The 22,609-nt window shown below is 47.1% G+C and overlaps 4 protein-coding genes across 4 annotated transcripts; 2 read left to right on the top strand and 2 right to left on the bottom strand.

Moving 5' to 3' along the window:
• Window positions 1-292: 292 nt before the first annotated feature.
• Window positions 293-3,210, bottom strand: LOC120654885 (F-box/FBD/LRR-repeat protein At1g51370-like). Its single transcript, XM_039932568.1, has 3 exons — window positions 1,992-3,210; window positions 1,709-1,852; window positions 293-1,235 (listed from the first exon to the last, which is right to left on the bottom strand). The coding sequence occupies exons 1-3, from the start codon at window positions 3,153-3,155 to the stop codon at window positions 837-839; spliced, it is 1,707 nt and encodes a 568-aa protein (XP_039788502.1). The 5' UTR covers window positions 3,156-3,210; the 3' UTR covers window positions 293-836.
• Window positions 3,211-5,445: 2,235 nt separating this feature from the next.
• LOC120654883 (myosin heavy chain, embryonic smooth muscle isoform-like) lies at window positions 5,446-8,620 on the top strand. Its single transcript, XM_039932566.1, has 2 exons — window positions 5,446-5,705; window positions 6,116-8,620. Exons 1-2 carry the CDS (start codon window positions 5,619-5,621, stop codon window positions 8,342-8,344), a joined length of 2,316 nt encoding a protein of 771 aa, XP_039788500.1. The 5' UTR covers window positions 5,446-5,618; the 3' UTR covers window positions 8,345-8,620.
• Window positions 8,621-8,957: 337 nt separating this feature from the next.
• LOC120654884 (PTI1-like tyrosine-protein kinase At3g15890) lies at window positions 8,958-11,369 on the top strand. Its single transcript, XM_039932567.1, has 2 exons — window positions 8,958-10,324; window positions 10,402-11,369. Exons 1-2 carry the CDS (start codon window positions 10,008-10,010, stop codon window positions 11,066-11,068), a joined length of 984 nt encoding a protein of 327 aa, XP_039788501.1. The 5' UTR covers window positions 8,958-10,007; the 3' UTR covers window positions 11,069-11,369.
• A 650-nt stretch (window positions 11,370-12,019) lies between these two features.
• LOC120654882 (F-box/FBD/LRR-repeat protein At1g51370-like) lies at window positions 12,020-14,319 on the bottom strand. The gene is made up of 3 exons (XM_039932564.1): window positions 13,116-14,319; window positions 12,833-12,976; window positions 12,020-12,684 (listed from the first exon to the last, which is right to left on the bottom strand). The coding sequence occupies exons 1-3, from the start codon at window positions 14,280-14,282 to the stop codon at window positions 12,286-12,288; spliced, it is 1,710 nt and encodes a 569-aa protein (XP_039788498.1). The 5' UTR covers window positions 14,283-14,319; the 3' UTR covers window positions 12,020-12,285.
• Window positions 14,320-22,609: the final 8,290 nt, after the last annotated feature.

Genomic DNA, 22,609 nt, shown 5'->3' with positions numbered 1-22,609 from the left:
ATTTATAGCCTAGCGCTATCAAGTCCTAGCCGATTATGACAAACGTTACTTGACTCTAAAGAAAAGACTATCTAAAAGATAAACTACTTTAAATATTACAACCGAATCATCAAGATTTTCGTAGAGTCCGGATCCTCTTCTCCTTCCTTGACTTCATCGGCAACTTTTCCATCGGCCGAGCTCCAGAGCTGGCGGATTAGCATCTTCGCAGAATATTCCCCTGGCCCATCGGACGGACTCCCATCGGCCGATTCCTACTCTGTACATCTTTTGGTTTCTTTTGAATCGGCCATCTTTCCTTCACCGAAATCACCTTCCTTGGCACGTGTCAAAAAATGGTGTCAACACAAATATCGACAATATACAAACACCCATAACCATTTTCTATTACTGATAGTATGAAAGAAACAGCAGCAGCGCAAAGAAACAGTTATTGCAGGAAACAAGCAATATAATTTGGCACAATCACCTGACATCCATCTGGTAGAGCAAAAAGGACATTCTTCTGAATCGTCTTTGCAAGGTATACTCCTAGTGTCTATGCTACAAGACGGCAGAAAATGCATGCATGACACAAGTTCAATCAATATTCAGATAACATTTAAGGATGAATGCCACTCACAGGGCCTGGCATTTTAACCAACAAGGTCTGATGATTGTGTAAACAATCAGCAAACACAATAAAAAGGTGATGCCACATGGAAATACGGCACGTTATACAGCAACAGTAATTAAGTTATTACATAACTAGCTGCGATATCTCCAGTCAGATATGCATCGAGAAGAATTTGCTTAACAGTGGCAAATTACTAGTAGTGTCTAACTTGATTGTTTATTTACTGCGTTTGCATTTTAAATAGGCAGAGAAAAGGATCATTGTGCTTAAAGTCAGAACCCGCTTTGAGAGACCAAGCGCTCCCTCCTCCTACACCAGGTCGGGAAAGCATGTACTCCACTTTGTTGCTCCCGCTTGCCCACGTTGTAGTCTCCAGTGCCTTCATTCTGGCACAAAGTTCTTCTGGTGCTGAGGGCCTTCGAAGTTCCATCACAAGAAGCATCTCCTCCAACAGCCGGGCATTTTCCGCGATGAACATAAGGAAGGCTAACTCACCTTCCTCCCCATGGAACTCACGGAACACTAGCCTCTTGAGTTGTGTTTGAACGCATTTGATGGGACTGGTCTCCTGCCAAAACTTGAGGTCCAACTCGCCAGTGGGCTCACGAGTTTCTTCAGACTGAAATTTAAATTCAGTGCACAGTTCAGATATATAGTGATGGAAGAAAATGGATTTTGCAGGAGCAATATAATGCTACAATAAAAACTCGGCCGGGTGGGGAAAGACCGCCCCACCGGTATTATCTAAGAGAAGACTCGGCTTCCCCGACCGAGAAAATCCCCGAACCCTGGCCCCGCCCTGACACTGGGAGACGTAACCCCTGGGGACTACCTGCCTGGGCCATGTAAGGGTCCTCAGGCCGACCTGGGGCCGGCTCACAACCAGTGCTTTGGCACACAGGGCCAGCGAGGGGATTTTTTTAACCTCAGCCTGAAATTCGCTCCCACGGGGAGTCGAACCCAGGACCTGAGGAGTGCCGCTGGGTTCCTCTAACCATCTCAGGTAGAGGCCCTTTGGCATATATAATGCTACAATGATGACGACAGTGACAATGCAAATAACAAATGAAGGGGGGGAGAGGTCAATTATACCTGGATACACAGTGTTTCAACATAGGGAAAACACCTGAGGAAGGCTGGAAGCATTTTAACCTCATTGCGCATTCTGAAATGCAGATGCAGTGCCAACATCTTCACGCTTGGAATAGTGGTCTTTGGACTCGGCATCGTTCCAGACTGCAATGCACAAAACAACAGATACATGAAGCACCATCGCGTCAAGCTCCTCGATTAGCAGATATCTCAGATGCATGCATGCCAATTATGGACAGAAAGTCAGAAAGAATGAAAGAAAATGAAATTGACTAATTGAGACCTTGATGACGATGTTGCCGATCTCCAACACGTGCACTCCTGGCTCCAAGTAACCCAGCATGCTCAACCGTGGGGCGTGGCCAATCTTGACCCTCGCGCCGTGGCGTTGCTTCACGCACCGCCAGATGAAGAACCGCTCAAGGGACGGGGCGTCCACTACCGCCACTTCTTCAAGGAGGGCAAGGCAGAATTGTGCGCAACGTAGGCTGTGGCTGGCAAGACGGGCGTTCAATTTCAGCACGCTTCCAACAATGGCGAGGATCTCAAGCACGGGGCTCGCGGCGAGCAGGAAGTCGAGGTCGCGGTCCTCCAGGGCGACGGCGCCGAGGACGAGCTCATGCAGCCTGGGGAAGGAGGCACCACGCGGGAGGGTGGCGGTGTCGACGAACCTCCATGCGCCGAGGTACAGGCGCCGGAGGGAGGCGCAGCTGAAGAGAGAGGCGGGGAGGCGCAGGCCTTGGAGGGGCAAGGGGCGGTTGACGAAGACGAGCTCCTCGACGCCCTTGGTGGCGAGGAGCTGGAACCAGCAAGCGAGCACGGTGCGGTCCCTGTCGACGGCTTTCATGAACCCGCAGGAGAGGCTGACGAAGGGGAACGGCCCGGGGTGCGCGCGGAGGGCGGCGGAGACGGCGCGGCGCACGGCGCGCGAGACGGCGTCGGGGCTCGGGGGCCGGCCCTCGGCGCCGCCGCGGGGGAGGAAGTGGGTGTCGACGAGGACGAGCGGCGCCGAGCGCCAGAGGCCGCGCCAGCGCGTGGAGAGGGCGGCGGTGCGGGCGCCGTCCTTGGCGGGGAGCCGGGAGAGGATGCGGCGGAGGAGGTCGTCGGGGAGGCCGCTGATGCGGTCGATTCCTTCACCGTCCTCGGTGGTGGCGGCGGCGGCGGAGAGGGTGGCGGCGGTGGAGACCGGCGGCGGAGGGAGGTAGGCGTAGACGAAGCCGAGCACCATGTCCCCGTAGCCGTTAAGCGTCCCCGGGTCCAGCCCGTGACGCATCGGCACGGGTGTAGTGTCGACGGTGCTGAGGTAGTTACCGGGAGGCGGCCAGAAGAAGGCGGCGGGGATGGTGGCCGCCATGCCTCCGCCGCGAGGGGAGGCGGAAACCGGAGTAGGGTTCGGAGGCGGGCAAGGGTTCAGCGGAGTTGCTGTAGCAGGCGGCCGCCGCGCCATTGCTCTGCCGGTGAGGGAGGCATGAGCCACTTGGTTAGTGATGTCTATGGGCCGGCGGGCCGGAGCTGCGTGGAAGCTGCATGGGCCCAATAATGCTGGACCCTAAAGCCCAAATGGAAGGTTTGTCGTCTCGCCCACGAAAGAAAAGGGGAAAACGACTCGAAAAAACAAGACGAAGAAATGCAAAACAAGTACTTTTCTGGAAATTCATCTTGTAAAACTTGTCGTCGACTTTCATATGCATTCTAGTAGCAGTTCTTTTGCAGCGTACACACTAATCAGCGTTTCCTCGGTGTAAGAACAATCTATTTGCAAACTGGAGTGTCCAGAATGTTCTTGCTGGAATGATTTGGAATTTTGGAAATATATGCTAACCCACCAGGTTGTTTCATGGAAATGGAATTGCAAGTCTAGGAAATCAATGTAGCCAAGATTCAGCGGGGAGGAACATGCAGATCTTTGCAATTAGGTAGTGTTTGGTTGAGGAGCGGAAGCTGTTGGAACCATTCAAGGAGAGAATATCAATCCTAAATTTTGGATGGCTCGATCCCGCAAAATCGAGCGAACCAAATCGTCCCACTTCGACGGCTTCGCTCCCTGCTAATGGATCGAGCCCCGGGCGGCTCGGGCATGGAGGAACGAGGCGCATTGGGACGAGCTCTGGCTGAGCTCGGCATTGAGGCAATGGTCGGCGAATGCCGAGTTCGGGGCAAGGGTAGAGCGACTGGAGCCGGACACAGAGGTGGAGCTCCAGCAGGCAAGAGCGGCACTCCAGTGGAGGCGGAGCTAGGAGGGTAGTCGTGCCGCAGAGCCATCGCCGTCGGTGTCCCTCCGCCTCCCAGCCCCTACGTATTTTATAGATAAAACCACATGTATTTTTTTATAAAACCCCATAAAATGGATCAGGATAATTAATCATCCAACCTTTTACAGTAAACTCCCAATCGATCCAACATTTTATAGTAAACTCTGCAAAATGTATCGCTATTATTTAGGATTCAAATTTTTTGCAAAAATACCAAAACATTTTTAGATTAGTCATGTCATCTCATTTGCTTCTATTGTACCCATGCCATCCATCCCTGTTCGCCGGCGCCACCACAAGCAGTCAGAGTACCAGTGGCGGGAGTATCGTGGGATGTCCGCAATCGTGCGCCGCCAGCGTGCTATGGTTCCTCATCACCGGCTAGGAATCTCGCAGAGAGCTCAAGAAGATGCGGCCACTGCGCCTGAACTGGAACACTACTGTACGCGCCACAGGGGATCCCGATGCACGGTGGGATAATGGGGCCGTAGCAAGAAGAACCACTAACGGAGGGTGGCGTATAGGAAATCGAGCACCATTTCCAGCAGCTCCGATTCCTGTCTGTGGTGTCGCACGTAGGTGTCGTGTCGTCATCCGTGCTGGCGCAATATGGGCATGGCCGCACATGTGGGCGAAGATGGGGACCGCCTTGCCGCCACACGAGGAGCAGAGTTTTGGGTGGAAAGGCGACACAGGTTTTAATTGGGGAATATATTTATCGCGCACACTGCTGCGTGCAATAGCGTCGTAGAAGGGCCAGAGGACCTGTTCATCTTCTTCCCTGAGCTAGGGGAGGGGGGATGTCTCCTGCAAGCTAGGAGAGGGGGGAGGGGGAGGGGGTGGAGTGGCCGCCGGCGAAGGGTGCTTCGTCGACCCCCACTTTCGCGTTTGCTTCCCTCTAAGGCGGAACGCTCCCCTACCGATGCATTTTGACATTCCACAGCTTCGGCAGATCGCTTAGCCCCGTTCATCTTCAGCGCAAGGGCGCTCGTTCTGATCTTGGACGCAGTACATTGGAATCCTGAAGCACCACCACGAACGCGGTGACTCACATGACGATCGGGATGGTGGTCGAGACGGTGGAGCTTAGGGTTTGGGGTTCTAGGGCTACAATGGCCACTAACCCTATAGGAGGAGCGGCGGCAGTAGAGGGCAAACAACCGGTGGCGGTGGCCGGCGGCGGGGATGAGGAGAGGATGGCGGCGATGGGCGGGCGGCACAACAGCAAAACTAGTTAGAAGTGGCAGTGGTGGGCGGACGGTGCAATGACAAAACTAATTAGAGGTGGCGGAGATGAAGGATGGTGGTGGAGGCATTAAAGATGGCACCGGAGCCGGGAGACGTATAGAACAGCCGGGGCGCTCGAGTCTCCTGGGCAAAAGGCCCCATCCTCAAATCTCCAGAAAAGGAAAAACAATACGCAGAAAAGAAACGAAAAGAAAAAGTAGTTAAAAAAGAAAAGAAAAACACAGGTCGCTCGTGCTCCTCGCGTCATCCGCGCCGCGTTGCGCTCCACACACGCGGCTGCCCCCCGTTCCACTTCCACCACCACCTCATCCCCTCTCCGCAGCCGAGCTCGCCCGCCCGCCCGCCCCCGCGCGCGTCGCCGTTCGTCCGATCGCTCCCGGGCTGCCGCGACCCCCCCATGTTCCGCGCCCATGCCCCTCTCCTCCACCTCCTCGCCGGCGGCGGGGGCGGCCGCCGCTCTCCCCAGCGCCTCCCGGCCTTGCCGCGCCGCCACTCACGTGAGCGCCCTCTTACATTTGCTGTTTCTCATCACGATGTTTAACCTCTGTTTCAAGATAAAAGATGAGATTTGGATTTCTAACTCATTTTCTGTTGGCTGCATTTTCATGGTGGTTAATGCACGTGTATCAGGTTAATCAAATCGCTATTGCAGTGAGATCTATTATTGCATCAGCTACACAGTATCGTGAAATCAAAGATATTTAATTATTTATGTAGTAATAGATGTTATACCAAAATTTCGACACTTCACCGTAAATTAGCATCTTTGAATTATGATATCCTTTTAACTAAAAATTCTTTTGAGTTCTTCAGCATGACTAATTTTTCAAGTGCATGGATGGCTTCACTTGTGGCCCTGTCATTATCCTAACAGTACTCCCATGGTTTGTTTCCTGCAACCTCTCAGGTTTTGTTCAGGCAGAGGCTGAGCTTCCTGGCAGCTTCTCAGGCGCAACATATGAAATGTTCTCACCCTTTGATCAGATCTGTTGTAAAAGGTGTTAAATCAAATATCTCTAATGGTGACAATGGGACTGAGCCCGCTAGGGAACTATTGGAGCAATTGTTCGCAAAGACAAAGAGCCTAGATCCAAGTGCTTCTCAGGATAGGGAGCTGAGCATGAGTATCGAGGTCCTGAAGACTGAATTTGAGGCTGCCTTATCTATCCTAAGGAAGAAAGAGAGGGACCTTCGTGATGCGGAGAAGAAAGTTTATGTTGATCGGTCAAGGCTCAACCAGACGAAGCAGGACCTCGATCAGAGGGAGGAAGACATCATCAAAGCGTACTCAAGACAACACGAAATGGAGAAAGCACTGATGAGGGCGAGTAGAGATTTATCTTTACAGGTTAGGCAGATCAATAATCTGAAGCTTCTGGTCGAGGAACAAGACAAGAAAATTGTTAGTTCACAAGCTGCGCTTTCCAAGAAGGTGATTGAAGTGGATAAGCTTAAACAGGATATGCTGAAGAAGAACGAGGAAGCAGACTTGATGCGTTCAGAGATTGAGTCCAAGGAACAAGAGCTTCTTGTAGCTAATCGGGCCCTTGCACGCCAAGAAGCAACAATTAGGGAGCTCCAGAATGAAATTGAAAGAAAGGAAACTGAGGTTGCCAGATCAAATGAATTGAGGAAAGCTAACGAGGAGAAACTGAAAGTTGCAGAACAGGAACTTGAGAAGCAGAATTTAGGATGGATAGCAGCACAGCAAGAGTTAAAGGAGCTGGCGCAAATGGCATCCAAGGATAAGGATAATATCAAGGATACTATCGATGACTTCAAACATGTGAGGTCTTTGCTGGATGCTGTGCGTTCCGAACTAATGGCTTCAAAAGAGGCTTTCACCTTCTCTCGCAGGCAAATTGAAGACCAAGCAGCGCAGTTGAGTAAGCAAGTGCAGGAACTCACAGACCAAAAAGCATTGCTTATTTCTTATACTCAGAATCTGGAAGCTGCTCAACTGGAGATTCAAGAAAAGACAAATGAGCTCAGTGCTGTACAATCTCGCTGTAGTGAACTTGAATCGCAGTTAATTGAGGAGATGAAGAAGGTTGAGTCCCTAGAGGCTATGTTAACTAAAGAAAGGGAGAGCTTGGAACAGAAAACCAAGGAGGTAGAGTTGCTTCAAGAGGAGCTAGCTCAGAAGGAGAATGGGTACTTCAATTCACAAAAACTTGTCGAAGCAAAAGAGAGTGAGTTGTTAGAGGCCAGACACGAAGTCGAAGATATGAAACTGAAGGTGGACTCCATACAATTTGCAGTTCAAGAGAAGGATTTGGAGCTTCTAGAGACACAACGGAGACTTGACGAAGTTAACAATGAAGTTGTTGAACTTCAGCAGATGATAAATACCAAGGAGGATCAACTTGTTCAGGTTAGATCCGAACTACAGGATAAAGAGCAACGTATACAATTAATGCAGGACGAATTGGATAAGATGAGATTAGGACGCTCACAAGCTGAATACGTGGTGCAAAAGATAGTTGAGCTCACAGGCAATCTTATTGGTTCTGTGGAAGGTGAAGAATTTGACATTTATAACTTGCTTGACGATGAAATTTTAAGTACAGGCACAACCCTTGAGTCCAATTTGCATAAACATAATCAACTGGTGGCTGACATCGACATGCTGAAAGAATCCTTAGAACAGAAGGACGTGGACTTAAGAGCTGCATATAAAGCACTTGACACAAAAGACCTAGAGCTGAAGGCAGTACTTAGAAGATTAGATGTGAGGGACAAGGAACTAGACAAATTGGAGGAGCTATCCATAGATCCTAATGACGTCAGGAGACTGTCTAGCCTTGCTGATGAGGCAACCAAAGACAACAATGTGGAAGAAGTGGAGCTCCGAAAGCATGAAATCGAATCCGTGGAGGGGGAGGCACTAGCTGCTAGTACTATGTTGAAGAAGCTTGCAGATATAACTAAAGCATTCTTGAGAAGTGGCAGAACCGATTCTGGTACCAATTTGCTTGCACCCCAAAATGCAAACATTAGTGCGGGTGCTTCCAAAATGGAACCAAACAAGAAAATGAATGTGATTCTTGAAGCTAAAAGGGAGATTGTTGGGCTGTTTTCTTTGACAGAAGAGCTCGTCGCCAGTGCTGGAATAAATGATGCTGAGGAACCATAGCATCATATCATAGCTGAAACAGATTTCTGCATCATGAGAATGACGTGTGCCAACTGGAATGATGCAGCTGAAATTGTTACCTTCGTTTCCTTTCCTTCTCGGCCTCAGAATTTCTTTTTGTTCTTTTCAGTTCTGCGGATGACATCATAAAAAAAATCATAGATTGTTTGGCTTTTGGGTAAAAGGAAGGCAGTTTTGTTGGCAGACCATGTGTGTTCATGTACAACATTGTAATTTGTAGCAATGTTTACATCATATATACTGCCCTGCAGCAAATCTGGTGTGCAGCTATGCTCACGTCAAAGAGAATCTTAATATTTAGGAGTATTAAATAAAATCTAATTACAAAACTAGTTGCAGAATTCTCGGCCTAAACTGCGAGATGAATCTAATAAGGTATAGTAATCCATAATTAGTGGATGGTTACTGTAACATTAGTATAGGAAATCATGAATTAATTAAGCTCATTAGATTCGTTTCACGAATTAGCCACTGATTCTATGAATATGCTTTTGAAGGCGACGGGCATCCAAACTATAGCTTAGCTTGAGACCATGCCAAACACGGGCTTTCTGGTTTGAGTAGAGCACTGAATTTTTCTTTATACAATGATTATAGACACAGCCTAGTTGTAGATCACATTATCATTTATAACTAGATAGTATTATAAGTATTAGGTGGAAGAACACAATTGAGGGGTAACGAAACCACATGGCCTGAAAGAAGGCCAGTCAACCAGCCAATCAGAGTTTTGACAAATTCAGACAACTACCCTACTTTTCTTCTCAATATTTGTTTCTATCTTCTTCATCACCTAATATTCTCGAAAGCAGGAAAAACAAATAACATGATATGATATTTGGATGAGAGATCAATAACTTGGAACTGGGAAGGTCTCAACAGTTAAATACAAGATTAACATATGAAAATAAATATACAAATATTTTCATGTTCATTATGGAGGAGGATGGAGTTGAATTGTGCTGCAATATAACGTGATATCACACCTAATTTGCTTGTTTGGATGAGATCCTGAGCCAGGCAGCTGCTCCCAGGCAGCGATTCAGACCCCAGGCTGATGAAATCGAGTGTCTGGATGCGCTGCCTGGCACACACAACCTTTTCAGGATCAGAACCAAACAAGCTGTGCAATGGCATAACCGAAAATGCAACAGTGTACTGGTTCATGACTACTACCCGATTATAGGGGTTCACTGCCAGATTGTAGCCAAGTAAACTATAATCCTTGCTTGTAAAAGTCTTCATTGTTCTTGCTATACGTCAGAGGGTATTTCCATTAATCACATGGCCAGATAAAAAAGTGAGGTTCCTGACACTGTGACACATGGGTATGCTCTACTGCACCTATTAGGGAGTCTAAATAAAAAACAAAGCCCCTAAATTGGAGTTTCTTGATTCCTTCTGTATTTTCAAAATTGTTTACTACTGTAAGTGATTTGTGCTGCATTGGACAATCTCATTGATGTGACAATAGTTTACTTACATGCTGTACCATAAAATTAATATTTTTTTTGGATGAAATTTTGAGCCTTATGGTCCTTGTGGCCCTCTTTGGCATATTTGTCTTATGCTTTGAATTCTTTGTTCAATTAGAAGTTTAATTAAGGGACCAAGTAGGTTCTATTTACTATTAATTCCATGAATGAGATCTCATGTTCTCCAACCTACGCTTTGCTCATTAATGACATATAAACAGATAGCAGTGAAAAGGCTCAAGAGTTGGAGCAACAAGGCTGAAAAAGAATTTGCTGTTGAGGTGGAGATTTTGGCACGAGTGAGGCACAAAAGCCTTTTGAGCTTGCGTGGATATTGTGCTGAAGGCCAAGAACGCTTGATAGTCTATGATTATATGCCAAATCTGAGCATACACTCTCAGCTTCATGGACAGCACGCAGCGGAATGCAATCTCGGTTGGGAAAGAAGAATGAAGATCGCCATAGATTCTGCAGAAGGGATCGCGTAAGCCTCACAATATCATTTCATCATTTTCATCAAAATGCAGCAATCTTATCGTTTAGAATTCTTTCATCTTGCAGTTATCTTCATCACTACGCAACACCACATATCATTCATAGAGATGTCAAGGCGAGCAATGTCCTTCTGGACTCAAATTTCCAAGCTCGGGTTGCTGATTTTGGGTTCGCTAAGCTCATTCCAGATGGTGCAACACATGTCACCACAAAGGTAAAAGGCACACTTGGTTACCTTGCACCAGAGTATGCGATGCTTGGGAAGGCCTCCGAAAGCTGCGATGTCTTCAGCTTTGGAATCATGCTCCTAGAGCTTGCAAGCGGTAAGAAGCCAGTCGAGAAGGTAAACCCCACCACAAAACGAACCATAACCGAGTGGGCTCTTCCTCTAGCCCGTGACAAAAAGTTCAAGGAAATCGCTGATCCAAAGCTCAATGGTAACTTCATCGAGGATGAGCTGAAGCGATTGGTGCTTGTCGGCCTCGCATGTTCTCAGAACAAGCCAGAGCAGAGACCGATAATGTCTGAAGTTGTTGAGTTGCTTAAAGGAGAATCTGCTGAGAAGTTGTCCAACCTGGAGAACGATGAGCTGTTCAAGCCTGAACAGACCAGTTCGTTCCAGGGCTCATCTGGACCCAATAGCTCGGACTGCATCACTGAGGAGAAGAGCTCCAAAACAGATGTGAAAGAGGAGGCAGTTGATTCAAGTGAGACGGTACCCTCAGCAAGGTAGTGTGCTGCACTTCAGCAGACAGCAGGTGTCCAGAGCTCCCTACCTGGGTGGTAGAAATGTGTTTTATAAGTGCGTTTTCGTGGTTATTTCTTGTTCTTAGGAGGTTAATTTGGGTGCTTCCTTGCCTAGTTCACAGATATGCTTATCTGTGCAAGTCAATTTGTGTTGCTATGGTTCTCCTATGGCTTGTAAAATTATGCAGATCTGGGGCTGATTCCGACAGTAACAAGCTGTTCACTGTACTGTTGCTAGCGATTTGTGTGCAACTGCCAATCCGTAATCCATGAGATTATTTTGTACTTCCAAGGCATTCAAATGTGAGGGAGAAAGTTTAAAATTTCATTATGTAGAACCTATCACGACTTTTTTATGTATTTATAATTTTATATGTTACAAGTGCTTCTCTCGCAACTATGATGTCTAGAAATGCAAGACTGATTTCTTTACTCTTGGCAAGAAATCTGTGCAATGAATTAAGCAAACATACTGGTCCATGGCTGAAACGACCTGCCGTCAATCATGCTAATCCCATGCAAGATTAAGAAGCTGGAGAAACATGCTAGTCTCAAGAAACAATCAAACAAGTACTGGTGAGCCATACCAATATCGACAATATACAAACACCCATAACCATGTGGGTAGTGCAGTGACATTGGCGTACATCTTCTGATGGGGTTGACTACATACGAAACATACCTGAGCGGATTGTTGGCAGCAATGATGCACAATTTTCTATTACTGATAGTATGAAAGAAACAGCAGCAGCGCAAAGAAACAGTTATTGCATGAAACAAGCAATATAATTTGGCACAATCACCTGACATCCATCTGGTAGAGCAAAAAGGACATTCTTCTGAATCGTCTTTGTAAGGTATACTCCTAGTGTCGTATGCTACAAGACGGCAGAAAACGCATGCATGACACAAGTTCAATCAATATTCAGATAAAATCTAAGGATGAATGCCACTCACAGGGCCTGGCATTTTAACCAACAAGGTCACAGACAAGCATGCCCAAACATGGATAGTTCTGATGATTGTGTAAACAATCAGCAAACACAATGAAAAAGGTGATGCCACATGGAAATACGGCACGTTATACAGCAACAGCAATAAAGTTATTACATAACTAGCTGCGATATCTCCAGTCAGATATGCATCGAGAAGAATTTGCTTAACAGTGGCAAATTACCAGTAGTGTCTAACTTGATTGTTTATTTACTGCATTTGCATTTTAAATAGGCAGAGAAAAGGATCATTGTGCTTAAAGTCAGAACCCGCTTTGAGAGACCAAGCGCTCCCTCCTCCTACACCAGGTAGGGAAAGCATGTAGCCCACTTTGTTGCTCCCGCTTGCCCACGTTGTAGTCTCCAGTGCCTTCATTCTGGCAAAAAGTTCTTCTGGTGCTGAGGGCCTTCGAAGTTCCATCACAAGAAGCATCTCCTCCAACAGCCGGGCATTTTCCGCGATGAACATAAGGAAGGCAAACTCACCTTCCTCCCCATGGAACTCACGGAACACTAGCCTCTTGAGTTGTGTTTGAACACATTTGATGGGACTGGTCTCCTGCCAAAACTTGAGGTTCAACTCGCCAGTGGGCTCACGAGTTTCTTCAGACTGAAATTTAAATTCAGTGGACAGTTCAGATATATAGTGATGGAAGAAAATGGATTTTGCAGGAGCAATATAATGCTACAAAGTGGACAATGATGACGACAGTGACAATGCAAATAACAAATGAAGGGGGGGGGGAGGTCAATTATACCTGGATACACAGTGTTTCAACATTGGGGAAACACCTGAGGAAGGCTGGAAGCATTTTAACCTCATTGCGCATTCTGAAATGCAGATGCAGTGCCAACATCTGCACGCTTGGAACAGTGGTCTTTGGACTCGGCATCGTTCCAGACTGCAATGCACAAAACAACAGATACATGAAGCACCATTGCGTCAAGCTCCTCGATTAGCAGATATTTCAAATGCATGCATGCCAATTATGGACAGAAAGTCAGAAAGAATGAAAGAAAATGAAATTGACTAATTGAGACCTTGATGACGGTGTTGCCGATCTCCAACACGTGCACTCCTGGCTCCAAGTAACCCAGCATGCTCAACCGTGGGGCGTGGCCAATCTTGACCCTCGCGCCGTGGCGTTGTTTCATGCACCGCCAGATGAAGAACCGCTCAAGGGACGGGGCGTCCACTACCGCCACTTCTTCAAGGAGGGCAAGGCAGAATTGTGCGCAACGTAGGCTGTGGCTGGCAAGACGGGCGTTCAATTTCAGCACGCTTCCAACAATGGCGAGGATCTCAAGCACGGGGCTCGCGGCGAGCAGGAAGTCGAGGTCGCGGTCCTCCAGGGCGACGGCGCCGAGGACGAGCTCATGCAGCCTGGGGAAGGAGGCACCACGCGGGAGGGTGGCGGTGTCGACGAACCTCCATGCGCCGAGGTACAGGCGGCGGAGGGAGGCGCAGCTGAAGAGAGCGGCGGGGAGGCGCAGGCCTTGGAGGGGCAAGGGGCGGTTGACGAAGACGAGCTCCTCGACGCCCTTGGTGGCGAGGAGCTGGAACCAGCAAGCGAGCACGGCGCGGTCCCTGTCGACGGCTTCCATGAACCCGCAGGAGAGGCTGACGAAGGGGAACGGCCCGGGGTGCGCGCGGAGGGCGGCGGAGACGGCGCGGCGCACGGCGCGCGAGACGGCGCCGGGGCTCGGGGGCCGGCCCTCGGCGCCGCCGCGGGGGAGGAAGTGGGTGTCGACGAGGACGAGCGGCGCCGAGCGCCAGAGGCCGCGCCAGCGCGTGGAGAGGGCGGCGGTGCGGGCGCCGTCCTTGGCGGGGAGCCGGGAGAGGATGCGGCGGAGGAGGTCGTCGGGGAGGCCGCTGATGCGGTCGATTCCTTCACCGTCCTCGGTGGTGGCGGCGGCGGCGGCGGAGAGGGTGGCGGCGGTGGAGACCGGCGGCGGAGGGACGTAGGCGTAGACGAAGCCGAGCACCATGTCCCCGTAGCCGTTAAGCGTCCCCGGGTCCAGCCCGTGACGCATCGGCACGGGTGTAGTGTCGACGGTGCTGAGGTAGTTACCGGGAGGCGGCCAGAAGAAGGCGGCGGGGATGGTGGCCGCCATGCCTCCGCCGCGAGGGGAGGCGGACGCCGGAGTAGGGTTCGGAGGCGGGCAAGGGTTCAGCGGAGTTGCTGTAGCAGGCGGCCGCCGCGCCATTGCTCTGCCGGTGAGGGAAGCATGAGCCACTTGGTTAGTGATGTCTATGGGCCGGCGGGCCGGAGATGCGTGGAAGCTGCATGGGCCCAATAATGGCGGCTTTTTTATTTTTATATTTTTTAAAACATTTTTTTACAGAAATATATTTTCGATTTCACATTTTACAGTTTTATACCACTACCGCCCGGCAGGGAGGCGGCAGGAACCTACATGTAAATAAATATAAATTTTTTGCGCGGAGGCACCTGGCAGGAGCCTGTCCCCCCCCCCTGCCGGGCGGCAGGCACCTGCCGCCCGGTGGAGGGGCGGCAGGCAGCTCAGGGGGCGGCAGGCTCCCTCCAAATATAAAAGCTGAGCCTCTTCCCTCGCACCCTCATTTCCAGTCCACGAGATCCAGAGTGGGGAGAGGGAGAGAGGAGGGGTGAGGGAGGTAATTCCACCGGTGAAGCCCTGCCGGATTTTGGATCCGAACCGCAGGTAACCAATATTTCTCAACTATTATAGACTTGTTTCTAAAATAATCATGAATTAGAATAGATTTAGTTTTTGGATAGTGAAATATAGAATAGTAAACTTAGAATGACAGTACCTTATTGCTACTCGCACCCTCATTTCCTGTCCACGAGATCCAGAGAGGGGACAGGGAGAGAGGAGGGGTGAGGGGGGTAATTCCACCGGTGAAGCCCTGCCGGATTTTGGATCCGAACCGCATGTAACCAATATTTCTCAACTATTATAGACTTGTTTCTAAAATAATAATGAATTAGAATAGATTTAGTTTTTAGATAGTGAAATATAGAATAGATTATGTACCTTTACTGACAGTACCTTTACTATTCTATATTTCACTATCCAAAAACTAAATCTATTCTAATTCATAATTATTTTAGAAACAAGTCTATAATAGTTGAGAAATATTGGTTACATGCGGTTCTGATCTAAAATCCGGCAGGGCTTCACCGGTGGAATTGCCTCCCTCACTCCTCCTCTCTCCCTCTCCCCTCTCTGGAACTCGTGGACAGGAAATGAGGGTGCGAGGGAAGGGACTCAGCTTTTATATTGGGGGGGGAGCCTGTCGCCCCTCTGCCAAGCAGGCGAGCTTGTGGCAGAACCGCCCGACATAAACCGGCTTAAGTGCGCTAACCATCGTTGCAAAGGCAATTAGGTTTAACTCGCACAGCAGACGGAGCACATCGGAGGTCAGTCGGGTAAATTCCCGATAAAACCACTTAAACCTGAATCGAACAAAGCAGCATAACTCACACGAAGACGAGTCCAGAGATTACAACAATACACCATATATTACAACACAGAGAATTTAACATAATTTTAGAATTACAAATCAAGTTCCAAACATAACAAAGTGCTTTGTAGAGTCAACATAAAAGAAGTCCACCAGAGTCCTTTATTTTAGCGGAAAGTAAACACGAGAACTAACGACGATAGGGGTGTCACGATGAAGCCCGATTCGTAACATCACTCGCTCTTGTCATCGTTGGCCGGGGACGGATCCCACTCCACGGACCAACCAGGCGGAAGAGTGCATGGCTAGGTCAAACTGGCAATCATATCCTCAACGGTTTCACCTGAAACAAAATATAGCCACAAGCAAGGTTGAGTATACTAATAGTCAGTAAGGCTTACCCGACTCTGGGTATACTCCGCCCACTATCTAGACATGCAAAGCTTTTGGCTTGAGAGTTGTGTTTTGCCAAAACGCAGCTAAAAGTGAGTCCTAACTTTCAGCATTTTAGCTCAAGTTTAATGTAACAAGTATTTACTATGTTCGCACACCTATGTAGAGCAAGCACGGTATATCAAATTAATTCTCCAAGACTGGTATAAACATTCCATTCTCATTCCAAGTCTTTACTACGATGTGACAAAGAGATCAAGGCTCTCATATCCGCGAGTCACGGTGAATCGATCCGATTTTAAACCTTGCAAGGTGGACCTAACACACACGACATGTATCAGTCCCGTCGGACTATACTTGTCAACCGTTTCCGATATGCACACCGAATAAATGAATTGCCCTGCAACTCGGGACCGCTAGCCCCACCGTTACCTACAAAGGGTCAGCCATGAGTTTTCCCACTAGCACCACTGGGAAGACAGTATCGAGTTCATAACTACCAGTGTGCATATGGTACTGAGCTTACCGGTTTCGACTACCTCCTATTTCCGGCATGTGGTTAGTACTGTTCAATCCTCGATCAGCACTGCCAACAACAAATCGGTCCTTAACTGACACAGGCGGAGACTTACTTTCCATCCAATTCATAACCTTAGCCAAATTCATCTCCGCCCGGTCTCCTTTTCCTTTCCACATTGTTTTATCCTCCACAACCTTTCGATAAACCAAAAGGTCCTAGTTCTCGCGAGTGACGGAAATCACTGACTTCTACCGAGTCCTAATTAGCATGGCGGTACTAACGACCTACACACACTAGTAGATCAACTAAGGGAACCTAGGGATTATGCAATTAAAGTTACAGTCAACTCCTGTAAACTTAAATGCACAGATACATAATAGGAACATAAATTGGAATAGCATTTAAAATACTGGGATGGATGCACCGGGGCTTGCCTTCTTGAGCTAACTTAGTTTCCGAGGCTTCTGAAGTCAGGTTCGGATCCTCGACGGCGTCGGCGAAATTCACTTGAGCTTCTCCGGGACCTTCTTCCGCTTCAGGCACCAGCTCGTACGTACCGTCAACAAGAGTACTCGAATCTATATGAAATGCATATGTATAAGTTGTGTGACGATAATAATTTATTAATTGCTTCACTATAAAGTTGTACTTCAAACAAAACCCGAAGTTAAAGAGTGAAACACTTGCATTCATATTTTATTGGGCAATCGTTTATAGAGTAAAATCTAATACATTTGAGTTCATAAAAAAATCTAGGGTTGGCTTTCAACAATTCATAAGTTAGAAATAGCTTCAGCAACTACAACATTTACACAAATTAAACTACAACATTTTTGAATCTCAAATTTTTACAGAGGGATCTACATACAATTCTAAACACACTTTAAATTTATCCGAATTTTCCTAGACATATAACATGAGTAATAAAATTGACAGATTTCACTCACATATAACAAGACTAATTAGTACAGAGAGTTACAAGGTGTTTTTGGGGCTCAAACTTTGTGTGCTAGCTTAACTTATGAAGACTAAGCCATAGTAAAATTTTCAGATTTTTCCAGATGCAACAACTATTTATAACAATATAGCACTATTTTTAAGGATTAATTCACAGAACTAGCTACACAAATCTAAAAATAACGAAACTTGGACAGTGATGTTCATCTAGTATTGTAAGTATACATAAAAAGTTTCATACACATATCTATAACAAAACATCCAGAAATAAAAAAAATTTATTCTACTAGATCTAGCCAAGACTAGGGTTTCCTCTAGTTACAAGTGTTAAATGGTGCTCAAATTTTTACACAAATCTAAGCACAACATGAAGTAGCTACCAGCCAAAAATCACCCATAGGTGCTGAGTAGAACTCCTAGAATAATTAGAGTCTATGTAATCTAATTTTTTTCCTAGATTAAGATATAGACAGAAAATAAATATGTGCATGTAACTAAAGTTGTATATCTAGTAACAAGGAGCTCAGATCAATTGAGTTTGCATTTTTCCAATTTTTCTACGAATTTATATCGATTTTACAAGTTGACAGCTTTGGAAAACAAAAAGGAAAAGTTCTCTTTTTTGCGCAGAGGCCCCTGGAAGAATTTATTTCCTCGCAGATAAGCCCCTGGCCGGAGTTTGAAGCAGGGGAGGCGGCGGGCGGCCGGAATCCGGCGCCTGCGGTGGCCGGCGGCGAGGGGGAATAGGGGGAGGAGCAAGAGGGCGGCGAGAGGAACCTAGGGGTGGGCTCGGTTGAGCGTGGGACGGCCGGAGGCGGCGGTTGGCAGCGGCGGCGGAGGTCCGGCGGGCCTGGGCGGCGGCGAGCGGGTCGGGGAACACAGGTGGAGGACCGGGGAGCTTGCTGCGGGGTTTGTTGGGCGCGAGGAAGGGTGGAGGAGGGAGCTCCGTGAGAGACCGTCGAGCGGCGGCGCTAATGGCGGCGGCGGGTGGCTCTGGACGCCGTGGGGAGCTCGGCTTGGCGCTTGGAGCAGGGAGGGGAGTAGAGGGGGAGGGAGGAGACTCGTTTGCGAAGCCAATGGAAGGGAGGAGAGCCAGCAGAGGGCGCAAGCGAGGGGAGAATTGGCGCACGGCACGGCTCGGCGTGTTCGTCGCCGTGGCGCGTCGACGGCCGTCCTCGGCGTGCGTGCTGTGAGAGAGTCCCGCGTGGAGAGACCGAGAAGCTTCAGAAGAAGCCAGGGATGGGGCGCAGCGAGGGCACGACGCGTGGCCGGCGGCCTCGGCTCGGACGGCGACCTCGGCTCGACACAGAACAGGGGAGGGAGGGAGAGAGAAGAGAGAGAGAGAGAGAAATAGAGGTTTGAATGATTCAAATTCGAATCTTTCTCAAAAATTTCCTTTGAAACATGGAAAACTTTGAATATGAAAGTTGTAGAGAACTTCGAATTCTACACTTTTCGTTTCAGGCACAAATTCGTTTGAGACTTCATTCAAAAGTTAATTTTTAATCTTTAGTGTATTTGAACTTGGTCCTGTTCGACTCGGAATTCAAAATTTTCTTCCATTTTTGGGTAGCACTCGGAAAAACCATCAACATGGAAGTTGTTCAACATTTAGAACTCTACAAGTTTTATTTCAGGAAAATGTTCAATTAAGCCACAGTTTGAAATTTAGTTTAAATCTAACACAACAAAGAGTTTGAAATCCTAATTATTTCATGTAGACTTGCAAGGCACTAATTATGAGGTTTTTCTAGTAATTACTTTTAATGACAAATTGAGCATGAAATATTACAATCATATTATAAAATAGTCTTATATGCACACATACACATAGACACACATACATACACATGCATTTATTGCGACGTTTCTTGGTTAAGGGTACATGATTTGGGTGCTAATGACCCTGGTTTAACTAATTAAACACCTGGGGTGTTACAGCCTACCCCCCTAAAAAGAATCTCGTCCCAAGATTCGAGTAAATAGGCTAAGTATGGAAGGTATGTGTACCTTGGAGGGATGCTAGAAAACCACGGTAATGTTCATTTAGATAGGTTTCAGTTTCCCAAGTGGCTTCTTCTTCCGTGTGATGACTCCACTGGATTTTGTACATTTTAACTACTTTTCTTCTTGTTACCCTTTCTTTCCGATCCAGAACTTTGATAGGATATTCCACATAGGAAAGGTCCGGTTCTACCCGTATATCCTCTTGTTCGACAATCTCCGTGGGAACTCGGACACATTTCTTAAGCTGAGAAACATGGAAGATGTCGTGTATGGTGGATAGTTGCGGAGGAAGTCTCACTCTATAGGCCACGGGCCCACAAGTTTCAATGATTTCATAGGGACCAACATACCTGGGAGCTAGTTTTCCTTTCACTCCAAATCTTTGTACACCCCTGGTTGGGGAAACCCGAAGGTATACATGATCTCCAACTTCAAATTGCAAGGGATCTCTTCTTTTGTCAAAATAGCTCTTTTGCCTAGATTGTGCCGCCTTAAGATTTGCTTGGATTACATTCACTTTTCTTCTACCTCGGTTACAAGATCAGGTCCGAATACCACGCGTTCTCCGACTTGCGACCAGCTCAAAAGAGTACGACACCTTCGACCATACAAGGCCTCAAATGGTGCCATTTTCAGACTCTCTTGATAGCTATTGTTGTACGAGAATTCTGCTAGAGATAAGCACTTATCCCAACTCTTTTCAAAGTGAATGACACAAGCCCTCAACATGTCTTCTAGGATTTGGTTTATTCTCTCTGTTTGTCCATCAGTTTGAGGATGATACGCTGAGCTTCGAATCAGTTTGGTACCAAGAGAAGCTTGCAATTGTTCCCAAAAGCGTGCGGTGAATTGAGTTCCACGATCAGAAATGATCGTTTTAGGTACGCCATGTAGGCAAACAATGCGATCGAGATAAATCTCGGCATATTTCTTGGCAGTGTAGGTAGTGTGCACTAGAACAAAATGTGCCGTCTTTGTGAGCCTATCCACGATAACCCAAATAGAGTCGTGCTTCTGGGATGTGTTTGGCAATCCTACAATGAAATCCATACTTATGTCTTACCATTTCCATGATGGGATAGACAAAGGTTGAAGAGGGCCGGCTACCTTCAAGTGGCTGGCTTTTACTCACCAACAGGTATCACATTCAGAAACATATTTAGCAATTTCCCTTTTCATCCTAGTCCACCAGAAGTTTTGTTTAAGATCTTGATACATTTTGTTACTGCCTGGATGAATGGAGAACTTGGAAAGGTGTGCCTCATCGAGGATTTGCTTTCGGAGCTCATGATTCTTTGGAACGACTATGCGGCTTTCGAACCATAGAATTCCATTGTGGTCCTAGCGGAAACATTTATATTTTTCTTCCCCTTGGGAGAGCTTCTGTTTGATGATTTTAATACCTTCATCATGTAGTTGCGCCATGATAATTTGATCGTGGATGGTTGGTTCAATGGAAATGTGGTTTAAAGTGCCTTGGGGAATCATTTCCAAATTGAGTCTTCTCATTTCAGAACACAGTGTCTGGTCATAAGATTCCATAGTTAGGCAATTACAATGAGTCTTGTGGCTTAGTGCATCCGCGACTACATTGGCCTTGCCCAGATGGTAGTGCACCTCGAGATCGTAGTCTTTGATTAATTCCAACCATCTTCTTTGTCTCATATTTAGATCGGCTTGGGTGAAGATATATTTGAGACTCTTATGGTCTGTGTAGATATTGCAATGAGTGCCCATAAGATAGTGTCTCCAAATCTTTAGAGTATGAATGACGGCTGCTAACTCGAGGTCATGAGTAGGATAGTTATACTCATGGGGCCGAAGAGATCGTGAAGCATAGGCAATGACTCTATTGTCTTGCATGAGCACACAACCAAGACCCGTACCCGACGCGTCACAATACACGTCAAAGGGCTTGGCATTATCAGGTTGAGCTAAGACGGGGGCCTTAGTCTGCAACTCCCTTAGAGTGTGGAAAGCTTTCTCACATCTTTCATCCCAGATAAATTTTATTCCTTTCTTCAACAGTTCGGTCATAGGCTTAGCAATTTTTGAGAAGTCCGGAATGAATCGACGATAGTATCCGGCTAGACCAAGAAAACTGCGAATCTGATGAACGGAAGCAGGAGGTTTCCAGTCCATCACTTCTTGCACCTTACTAGGGTCAACGGCTATGCCTTCACTGGATATAGTATGACCCAAAAATTTCACCTTGTCTAACCAAAATTCACATTTGGAAAACTTAGCATATAACTGATAATCTCTAAGACGTTGAAGAACGATGCGCAAATGTTTGGCATGGTCCTCATTCTTGGAATAAACAAAGATGTCGTCAATGAAAACCACGACAAACTTGTCAAGCTCCGGCATGAACACCGAATTCATGAGATATATGAAATAAGCAGGTGCATTTGTGAGGCCAAAGGACATGACTAAATATTCATATAGTCCATATCTTGTAGCGAAGGCGGTCTTAGGGATATCACAGGGTCGGATTTTGATCTGATGATATCCAGAGCGAAGATCCAACTTTGAAAACACCTTAGCTCTAGCCAACTGATCAAATAAAACATCAATGCGGGGAAGGGGATATTTATTTTTGATTGTCACCGCATTGAGAGGCCGGTAGTCCACACACAACCTCAAACTATCATCCTTTTTCTTCACAAATAGGGCCGGACAACTCCAAGGTGATGCACTAGGGCGAATGAAACCTTTGTCAAGAAGTTCTTGAAGTTGAATTTTTAATTCGGCCAATTTCTTAGGTGGCATTCTATAGGGCCTCTTTGAAATAGGTGCAGTGCCTGGCTGCAACTCAATAACAAACTCTATGTCCCTATCCGGAGGCATTCCTGGCAATTCATCTGGAAAAACATCGGCAAACTCGCATACCACTGGGATTTCTTCTAATCTGGATTCGCTCATAGCAAATGCACAAAAATTGGTGCACTCTTGGGAGGGTAAATACAGAGTAGTGGCTCCATGTGTTGACGAATTTATTTCAACAGCCGTAGAGGGAACATCTAATAAAACATGATGTTGAGTCATCCAATTCATCCCCAAAATGACATCCATGCCTTCAAGTGGTAATAGGATAAGGTCGGTTTCAACAATGATGCTACCCAACTTGATTGGTACGAGCCGTACTATTTGGTTGGAAGCAATTTTACCACCCGGTGTTGATATCATATATGATCCTTTAGTGTG

The sequence above is a fragment of the Panicum virgatum genome, chromosome 1N, assembly GCF_016808335.1.
Source record: "Panicum virgatum strain AP13 chromosome 1N, P.virgatum_v5, whole genome shotgun sequence".
Lineage (NCBI taxonomy): Eukaryota > Viridiplantae > Streptophyta > Magnoliopsida > Poales > Poaceae > Panicum > Panicum virgatum.
This window is presented reverse-complemented; position numbering and strand designations above follow the sequence as displayed.